General features: G+C 37.8%; 2 protein-coding genes across 3 annotated transcripts; both read right to left on the reverse strand.

Moving 5' to 3' along the window:
• Nucleotides 1-1,055: 1,055 nt before the first annotated feature.
• On the reverse strand, nt 1,056-4,500 carry LOC125204728 (putative serine/threonine-protein kinase PBL23). Of its 2 annotated transcripts, XM_089060625.1 has the most exons (11): nt 4,294-4,500; nt 3,937-4,103; nt 3,684-3,823; nt 3,464-3,561; nt 3,087-3,397; nt 2,547-2,981; nt 2,296-2,456; nt 2,068-2,150; nt 1,816-1,963; nt 1,507-1,656; nt 1,056-1,326 (listed from the first exon to the last, which is right to left on the reverse strand). In XM_089060625.1, exons 2-11 carry the CDS (start codon nt 4,007-4,009, stop codon nt 1,258-1,260), a joined length of 1,668 nt encoding a protein of 555 aa, XP_088916751.1. In that variant the 5' UTR covers nt 4,010-4,103; nt 4,294-4,500; the 3' UTR covers nt 1,056-1,257. The 2 variants fall into 2 exon arrangements, with proteins under 2 accessions (XP_088916751.1, XP_088916750.1); XM_089060624.1 differs by lacking the exon at nt 4,294-4,500 and having other exon boundaries at nt 3,937-4,265.
• A 1,283-nt stretch (nt 4,501-5,783) lies between these two features.
• LOC125204811 (uncharacterized) lies at nt 5,784-9,931 on the reverse strand. The gene is made up of 11 exons (XM_048103547.2): nt 9,268-9,931; nt 8,816-8,952; nt 8,602-8,699; nt 7,996-8,324; nt 7,725-7,904; nt 7,226-7,648; nt 6,985-7,145; nt 6,788-6,840; nt 6,580-6,715; nt 6,340-6,489; nt 5,784-6,254 (listed from the first exon to the last, which is right to left on the reverse strand). The coding sequence occupies exons 1-11, from the start codon at nt 9,485-9,487 to the stop codon at nt 6,147-6,149; spliced, it is 1,995 nt and encodes a 664-aa protein (XP_047959504.1). The 5' UTR covers nt 9,488-9,931; the 3' UTR covers nt 5,784-6,146.

Consider the following 9,931-nt stretch of genomic DNA (forward strand, 5'->3'; position numbering starts at 1 on the left):
TCCGTCTCAGTTTTGGAGTCACATTTTGCCATAAAAGTCCTTCCCAGTTTTACAGTCACATTTAGAATTTTCCATATTTGGTCATAGAATTTTACCCCATTGTTCATCAAAATTACATCAAAATGTCATTATCTAAATTAAAATAAATCGAAACAAAAATAAAAAACCAAAAAGTCAAAAAAGGACCCACCTTCAACCAACTCACTTCATTTCTTAGAGCATCCACAGTAGGGGCGGCGCGCCGGCCGCCCCGGAATCGCCTTAGTCACGGCGAACTATAGTGGAGGAAGCTTTCGGCGACATCTGGGATGGGGCGGAAGGCCCTCCGCCACTTACTCGCCGAGGACGTGCCGAGAGTCGAATAGCGTGGCGGGCGTTGATTTTGAATTTTGATTTTTTTTTTCGTTTTCAAAAGGAAGAGAGAAAGAGGATAAGAATGAGGAAGAAGATGAAAAGTAGGGTTTTGAATGGGTTAATTTTGGGCTTTTTTTAAAGGAGGAAGAATATAGGTTAATTTTGGGCTTTTTTAATTGGGTTTTGATTACTTTGGGCAAATGGTTTTTTGGCCATTAGTTTTAATTTTTATTTAATAAATTATATATTTTTTCTAATTGTTTTTTTGGCCAATAATTTTAATATTCATTGAAAAAATAAGCAAAAAATAAAATAAAGTGAAATGTGGCTAAAAAAAGTATCCACTGTTGATGTGGAAACTTTTTTTATGGTTGTGGACAAATCAGAAGTGGTTGAGGACAAAAAAAAAAGTGGCTTGTCCGGGAAGTGTCCTCTGTACTGTGGATGCTCTTACACACTCCATCATCTCACTTCATTTATTACACACTCTACCAACTTACTTCATTTATTACACACTCCATCATCTCACTTTATTAATTACACACTACACCAATTCCTTAAACCTCGTGTCATAACTAAATGTGATTCCAAATGTGGAACGGAGGGAGTATTAAACTCATTAGAAAACAGTATATGTGCCGGAAAGATTACTTTTATGATTACTTAATAAATAAGATGCATTTTTAAATTTTTTTTTTTAAATGGATATTAAAAAAACTAACCTTTTTCCTTTCCCTTTCTAATATTAGTATGTACCTAGAAACATTGAAACAGATTCACAGAAACTAGTTGATCAAACTTCAAAGCCAACAACATAAGAGCTAGAAAATGTATGCATCGGCAGCAGCCGTGGCGTAGAACAACGGCCTAGCCGGCATGCTTCCATCACGGCATCACCTCTTATTAGTGTGGTATAAACTGCTCTGTCAAGTGGCTAAAATGATCAATATCCCCCTCAAGAAGGTGCAGCACCTGCAACCATCATCATGTAGTGAAACATAGTAGTTTCGGACGTAGAAAGAGCTTAATCGTACGGACAAACGAAAGAAAATGGTCCGCGTGCATTTGCAACAATATGTTATTAGTTAAATCAGTGAGGAGAAAGGTATATGTACTAACAAATTGTGCACATGTAGAAGGCAAAAGAGTTACCTCTGCCATTGATGGCCGCCTCTCGGGTTCAGTTTGGAGACATAAATATGCTGTTTTCGTCATCCTATACAGCTCGTATGTGTTGTACGTTTCACCGAGACAAGGATCAACAAGCTCGTGTAATGCAAGTCTCTCGATTAGAGGTAATGCCTGGTAATACCATGATGGGATTCTTTAGATCATGTGTCTGGCTTTTATTCTTTCCTTTTTCTTTTAAATGATGTTAGTCTTTGGAAATCGAGAGTGGCGGTTGAGACGAAGAAATCAATTTCTACAAGAGTAAGATGCAATATTGTTGCCTTAACATACCCATTGTCTAAGCGATGGTTGCTGGTCTGCTCTCTTGGAATCCACTGCTTTGCGTCCAGAAATCAGTTGTATCAGAACAACACCGTATGAATAAACATCTGTTCGTACCGAGACAACTCCGTTCTCTACATACTCTGGTGCAAGATATCTATAATACAAGGCAAGAAAGAACACCTTAACATCAAGTGCTAGGGACATATCAATATATCATATGCATGCAGTTTTTACATAATATGCAGCTATTACACTCACCCGAGAGTGCCTAGAATTCTTGTTTGTATTTCACGGTTTTCACCCTCATCAGTCTTCCATTTTGCGAGGCCAAAGTCTCCCAGCTAATTATAAAGAATTTCAACAGAAATTAGAAGAGAGCAGAGGTGTGAAGTTCTGTAAGACACTGAGAATTTAACATAGGGACAAAGTCTAAACTAATTAAGGCGTTCACTAATGCAGTTAAATATACCGGGTATTAGAACTTACCATAGGGACAAAGTCACAAGTCAGCAGTATATTGCCTGGTCTCAAGTCCCTGTGAATTATAGGACTTCCCCGACACTCTTCGTGTAAAAAGCGCAACCCTTTGGCAGTTCCAATGGCAATAGCATGTCGTTGGTGCCATTCCAGAACATGATTCGTATTTTCTGTAAACATTCCACAAGTTGGGCATGGATGATAATGATCATAGCAAACAAGTAGCTACTGAACTTCTTTTATACAGTAAATTCGCTCACCGAATAAATGCCATTCCAGTGATTTATTGCAGATGTACTCGTAGACTAAGATGTTAAGGTTCTCCTTGCAGCAATAACCAAGAAGCATCACAATGTTCTTGTGGCGTGCAAAGCTGAGGACGAATATTTCAGAATGAAATTCCGAAAACCCTTGTGTACTCGCTTCCTTTCGCACCTTTGCAGCAATACGCTGCCCATCCTTAAGTTCTCCTTTATATACATGACCATATCCACCTTCGCCTAGTAAATTATTAGGCGAAAAATTGTTGGTTGCAAGCTGAATCTCGCGATAACTATATCTCACCGCGTCCAACTCCGTTTTCATTCCACAAGTAACACAGAGCACAGGTACATCAGAGTATCTATTTCGACTTGGCCTTCTTTTTTGATTTGAGATTATTGGGGCATAATATTCCATAATCTGTCTGGTATTACCTGTGGCCATCATTACAATCAGGAATCTAATACAAATGTTGAAGAATCCTTTTACGTGCATTGTGAAAATATGTGCAAGAGATAACTGTAATAGAATCCTCTAACCTGAGTACTCTTGCTTGGGACCTGGCCAAGTCTCACTTTGGGAGACAATGCTCTCCTCCTTGGAATTTAAATCAGAGCTTTCCATATATCTATGATAGTTCATAGCATTGACTGGTTGCTCATTCTCACTATCGCTAACAGGTGGTAGTGGGACAGGCTTGGAAAGCGAGTAAAACTGCTTGTTGTCAAAATGCTCGGCTTCTTTATTGGAATACCCGTTTATCAAAATTTTCAGCGAAAAGTTATCAAGCACAATGGCAGCCTTGCAAGGAATGTGTTTGAGGTAGTACCTCAATTCCTTTCTTAGAGGCCTGTCAGTGAAAATAGAATAGATCCATTACTCCATATACCATTCAAATATGAAAAGCAAATTGTACCTATCAAATATAACCCAGGCTGCATTAGAAGCAGCTACTTCATTTATGATAGCCTTCCTTAGTGGAGTTCCGGCAGTGATCTTAACCTCAATGTCAACCTGAACGTAGAGGCTCTGAGTCACGATGAAAAAAGGGAATACTCGACTATTGGAGAGAAATAATGCTACTGAAAATGTGATATAGCTTAACTAGGAGAAACAAGATGGTATGTATATATTACCCTATCTCCTTCACATTGTTCAGCGCTATACTGGAGCATGCTCACGTACATATCGACCTTTTTCGAGACCTCTTCTTCCACTGCACGGGCATGCGTTGCTCCAAGGAAATTCTCAGGAGCCACTCCCATAAAATAACCCACTGCAGATTGAAAATCAACAAATTGACAAACAATAGCATAATAATACTAATCTAACAAGCTGAATCTAATAAAAGTGCAAAGCACTAAAAAATGCACTAAACAGCAGAATTACTGGGATGCAGGACTCTGTGAAGCACCCCAAACACCCTAATTGTATCTCCGGGATGCACGATGCCGCCGCACATCCGGATTTGACGAATCGTCTTGCTAAACTCATGAATACTCCGATCCTTAGTGGAATCACACACAATCAAAATACGCGAAGGCGTCTCTCTGTAACTGCTTTCCATATCAGAAACAAATGTGCTTAAATCAGAAAATTCGAGCTGACAAAATCTATTTTACTCGATGATAGGGCTTAATTCGAGTATTTATAACGATCCGAAGCAGTAAACGGTCAGAAATAGCAAAATCACGCTGAGAGCGAGAGTCGCCCAATCAAATGCGATCGAGCGAGTGGAAAATTTACCTGATTATGGATAATCGGAAACATTTGTGAGTAAATCGGAAAAAATGAAGGAATATGTGAAGAATATCTGGGAAGATAATCCTGAGAATATTCAGTATTGGCTTTGATATTGGAGTTCGTATGTGGAAGAGACAAAGCAGCGTTACGTAAACTGTTTGTTCTGGTTGTCGGCCATTGTCAAACGATACAGAGAATTAGAGAGCTAGGATGACAAGCGTAAATCGAGAAATGCAGCTTCGGGCTTGTTTAACTATCAAAAAAGATTGTGATTTCCATTAATAACATACTTTTCCCGCGATTCTTGATTTTTTTAAATTAACATGATTTGTAATGAAAATATAAAAATTCTCGTATACTGTATTTTTTAAATCTGCACGTGAATAAGTTCACTTCTTAACTAAATCGGAAGTTCTAATTTATTAAACACAATTAATCCGGAGATTAATTTCTTGCAATTTTTAACTAAATCCAAAGATTATTCTCAGACCTTTTTGAACTTGGAGATTTGATTTCATTGAATTATTTAAATCTGAATACTCAAATTAATCTAAAGTTGAATTCTTTGATTAAACCAAGAGATTCATTGCGTGTTTATTAAATATAACAAATAGTAAATAATTAGGATATTAATTACCCAAAGAATAATTGCGAAAAAGTTATTCTATCTGAGCCCAACACTTTAAAGTAATTCTAAGTCCAACTATTTAATTTAATTCCAGCCTAAAGAATTAAATGGAGTCCTCCAGCAATTTCAAATAAGAGCCCAAAAGGTGGAGATAGAAATGATTTTGTTAATGTAAAAAATACTGAAAATAGTGCATCTCGAAACATTTTTCAATTTCAAAGCAATATATTTTTAAGTAATATCTAGTTAATTTTTAGATGAATTTAGTTTCTTGATTTCTTCAAAATTATTGATAATCTTGTCATCGAACATTTATAGAAACATATCTTATCTCAATACAAAGTTAATTATTTTGCAAAACAAAATAAATGTATAAATGAAAACAAGTGACAGAAAACAAATTACAAATTACATTTCTTAGTATAATGAATTATAATTATAACTTGAAAGTTAATTTCTTATATTAAAAAGAATGTGATGTATTAAGAATCAAAAGATCAAATATCTTTGTATAATGAACTATGAATCTTCCTGAATTTATGAAAAATACTTAAAACAATTGACAAGATATATTTCTTTGTAGTAGAATAATTCATTAAAGCATCTTAAAATCTTTGTAATTGGTTTTTATCCCCGGAAATATTTTCAGTAAATAATACTACTGGATCTAAACAGTGTGAAAACTCCCCTATATATTTCATAACGTAAAAACCTTTGATAAATATTGTAGGAAAATATTTCTAAGTATTTTTTGAAGTTCTGAAGAAGCATTCTTCAATCTTCACTACAAAAGACACATTTTATCGACAGACAAATCCGCCAGTGGTCCGTCGGTAATATTTTCCAGCGATAGCGACCAACAAACTCAAGTCTAACAAATAAGTAACCATAATACAAACAACCCTCAACAATAGGGTACAATTTGAGATTCTGTTAGTCTACCGAGTTAAGCTGTCAAAAAAATCACACGTAAAACAACGTTATAACGCCCGAAATATGTGTACAAACGAGAGTTTTCAAGCCAAATTTCGCGCTTCTTGAACCTGGTTGCTGGTGATTTTGAGAAGCTCATCTCAATTTAAAAGATCAACTCTCTCAGCTACCAACATATCTAATTCTATCAATGTTTTCAAGCTATCCTCAAATATATAAAATCTTATAAATAACAACAGAAACCATACATCATTTGCAGTTTGACAGTAAGAATTATTGTTCAAGAAGAGAGAAGTCAGCTAAGCTCAGTGTAGAGTCGTCTCTGCACGCTGTTAGGAACCGGAATAAGCTGCTCCATGAGCTGGTCTAGACGATCGTTTTCGCCCTCAAGAATGAGCAGCACCTAGACAGAAAGCACAGTGTCAAATGTGCCAATGAGAGATCAAAAATCTTACAGTGAGAAACGACAGAAGGCATCGTATATTTACTTCTCCCACTGTTGGCCGCATAGAAGGCTTTGCCTGAACGCACAAGTACGCCACTCTAGCCATCTGGTACACTTCGTAAGTGGCATACGAGTCCCCAAGGCGAGGATCAACGAGCTCTCCTAGTTTCAGCATCTGGATCAATGGCATGGCCTGAAACATGGCAAGCATACATTTCACACGAGCAAGTAAATGTCTGTCACAGTTAATGAGACCTCAAAATATCGACATTGGGAAACATACCCACTCCCTAAGGGAGCCTTTCGTTGAATCAATACGTTTGCGTCCTGATATCAGTTGTATCAAAATAATCCCTAATGCAAAGACTTCCGTTTCCACAGAACAAACGCTGTGCTCAGCATACTCCGGTGCAAGATATCTGCACAAGGCAAACAAACTCGACCTCAATTCATCAATCATTTTTTCAGTTTGGTGCTAAATAGATACTCACTCGGAATTTTCTTGTTCATCCGTCTTCCACTTAGCAAGGCCGCAGTCTGCCAGCTGCACGTACAGATTGAATAGTAAGTATAGCAATACTATGTTATGAAGTCTTCAACAATCATATTTATAACAAAGATTTGAGCACTGGATCGCGTTAAAGATACAAATGCATTAGATAAACACGAAATCTATATCGATTTTTACCATTGGAATAAATTCATGTGTGAGACATATGTTTCTTGGCATCATGCCCCTGTGAAGAATAGGGCTTCCCCGACACTCTTCATGTAGAAAACGCAGCCCTTTTGCAATTCCAACAGCAATAGCACGTCTCCGGTGCCATGGAAGAAGATGTTCTGTACTATCTGTGTAGAACAACAAGAACGAGAAGTTTAATAGAGAATATTCGACTTTTGCAAGTTTCTTGCTTGCTGAAGTAGCTTACCGAATAAATACCACTCCAGCGACCTATCGCAGATGTACTCATAAACCAAGATATTTGTGTTTTCTCTACGACAGTAACCAAGAAGCATCACAACGTTCTTGTGACACGCCAATCTTAGGGAACCTAATTGTGAGTAAATTTCCGAACAACCTTGTGTGTTGGCTTCCTTTTGCACTTTTACAACAACAAGCTGTCCATCCTTGAGCAGACCTTTATACAAAAGCCCATATCCATCTTCTCCCAGTAGATTCTCGGAAGAAAAATCATTCGTTGCAGTCTGTATCTTGGAATATTTCCATCCTTTTGAACTCATACGCGTTTTCGTTCCATCAGAATGGTGGAATGCATGAAAGTCCAGCTGCAGATTTATTTGCTTTTCTTTCTTCGGGTGAAAATAATTCGATTCCTTGTCCTCATTAGTATCTGCACATCATCCATCAATGCAGTTTAAAACATGAAGAATCAGTATCAGGACCTTTTTATCGCACTTCATACATACCTTCTCTGCGTAAATCACCAGAAGAAGAAGCATCTGCTACAATCTGTATCTCCGAATGCTTAGATTCATTCAGCTTAATCTCATCAACAGCAAAAGGAACGGAAAAACTAGGATCTCTCGGTAGACTTTGTTTTAGGGGTGAACTGCCATGGTGCTTATCTTTACCGTTACCATAGACGCCTACGGAGATTACAAACAAACTTGTGTTAAAGACAGTCAAGTTAGGAAAGCAGAAAGCCTCATGATATGCTCATCAAGCAACACTTCTGACCTGTTTTTCCTAGATGAGATTTTGACGCGAGTTCATCTGGTGAGAAGATGTTCTGCTCCTTCGATTTGGAGCTGCCTGAGCTTCCGTGGGAGCTTGTGGATCCGGGGTAGATTGGGGAAATAAGGGAGTGGTCGTTGCTGGGAGTATACTCGGAGGGTACTATCACGGGAACTAGCTTGGACAGCGAGTAAAACAGCTCGGGCTCCACATTAGCCGTAGCTTTGACAGAATAAAAAGATCTCAAGATTTTCAGAGAAAAGTTGTCAAGGGTCTGAGCAACTTTGGATGGTATTTTATTAAGATAGAACTTTATTTCCTTTCTTAGGTGCCTGCCACAAGAAAGTTACCAGTTTCAAATGAGAAATGAAATGGTGTATCATTAACAGAAGATTATCATCAATATCAACTGATACAAACAAATGCCACCTTCTAGAATTCTTTAAAATCATAAGATACATAAGATTGATGAACTCACTGAAACGACAAACTCAAACCAATTACACATATGAACCTTTCGAATCCCCTGTGACTTGTTCATAAGGTTTTCGTTACGATTTCTACTTAGTGAAGCTGCTATAATTGCACTAAAGGGAAAATGGTAGTAACCTGTTAAGAACAACCCATGTGGCATTTGAAGCTATGGATTCTTGTACAATAACGTTCTTTAGTGGAGCTCCAACGACAATCTTGACTTCAATAACGACCTATATAACGTGATCAAGAAATGACAACGCTCATCTTACCCAGAAAACTACGAACAAATTGCAACAAGGTACATCTTATTCAGCAACCACAAACAGGAAACAAGAGCGAATATTACCCCACTGACTTCACACGCCTCAGCACTGTTATGAAGGTTCCCCGCGTATGCATCCACCATTCTTGAGACTTGCTCTTTTATTGCACGAACACGGGTCCCCATAAAAGAATTGGGGCTTATTTCCATTTCAAACCCCACTATGCAAAGGTACAAGTTCACAATGAAAAACTTCACCACACATCAAAAGTTCATAGACAGTTACAGAAGCATAACTAAAGCAATTAAACAACAAAAAAACAAATCGCTAAAGTAAACATGCCTGCAAGCCTAATAGAAATTCCTCCGGCATATCTTTGGCGAAAATGTTCAATAAAATTCAAACCACAGATAGATCATAGATGAGCTGGTTTACACACTACACAACATCTACAACTAAAAATCTATGTAAATGATAAACTAAACACTCTCGAAATCGCGTATATTTCAACATAAAGGGCAGAGAGTAGGCTTACTGGGATGAGGCACTTTATGCAAGACTCCAAGAACTGTAATGGTGTCCACTTCCTGAATCATGCTTTGCTGCATTTGGATATTACTAATAACGTTCTTCAATTCCTGAGAATTAAAATTCCTAGTCGCATCAAACGCAACCACAATGCGCCCGGGCATGAGAGAAGCAGTGCTTCTGCTACTACTACTCCTTTCACTAGGTGAAGCCATTGCCATTGCCATATGCCTAACCAGAGCTAAAATCACACAGAAACAGATGATTTTATTTCATCAAATGCTGTCAATTTCAACAATTCTTGAACAAGACTTAAAATACTACTATCCAAATGCAGTAAGGATAGGAAAATGCTAAAAAATAAGATGAGTAAATTCCTTGCACGGAATGCCCCATAACGCAACACGATAAAAGGGCAAATCGGAGTGTCTGTTGCGGTGATTCTTGAACAAGAAAGAAACCATTTTTCGCCCATTTCTATCCGATGTTTGGAATTGGAATATTGATGAGGATATTCGGGATGGGGTTGTGACGGGAAGGTGGAAAGCGTCTGCTCCAACAAGGGTGATTGGGAAGTGGATGAAAACATCAAAGATTTTTTTGGGTGTTTGTGAAATTCGACAACAAATCTAACTTCCTAGGTTTTCTCCCATCATTTCTTTATCACTGTT

Source organism: Salvia hispanica, chromosome 6 (genome assembly GCF_029641045.1).
Source record: "Salvia hispanica isolate PSC_SH4W2 chromosome 6, Shi_PSC_v1, whole genome shotgun sequence".
Taxonomy (NCBI): Eukaryota; Viridiplantae; Streptophyta; class Magnoliopsida; order Lamiales; family Lamiaceae; genus Salvia; species Salvia hispanica.

What these genes read in the sequence shown, in the direction of transcription:
- LOC125204728 (XM_089060624.1), bottom strand. Translation starts at nt 4,114, where the DNA reads ATGGAAAGCAGTTACAGAGAGACGCCTTCGCGTATTTTGATTGTGTGT. An exon ending in AGAATTCTAGGCACTCTCGG is followed by an intron (nt 1,964 to 2,067) that starts GTGAGTGTAATA and finishes CTTGTATTATAG; the next exon opens with ATATCTTGCACCAGAGTATG. An exon ending in AACCATCGCTTAGACAATGG is followed by an intron (nt 1,657 to 1,815) that starts GTATGTTAAGGC and finishes TGGTATTACCAG; the next exon opens with GCATTACCTCTAATCGAGAG.
- LOC125204811 (XM_048103547.2), bottom strand. Translation starts at nt 9,487, where the DNA reads ATGGCAATGGCAATGGCTTCACCTAGTGAAAGGAGTAGTAGTAGCAGA. An exon ending in ACATGGGTTGTTCTTAACAG is followed by an intron (nt 8,325 to 8,601) that starts GTTACTACCATT and finishes TTCTTGTGGCAG; the next exon opens with GCACCTAAGAAAGGAAATAA. An exon ending in GCTGGAGTGGTATTTATTCG is followed by an intron (nt 7,146 to 7,225) that starts GTAAGCTACTTC and finishes TGTTCTACACAG; the next exon opens with ATAGTACAGAACATCTTCTT.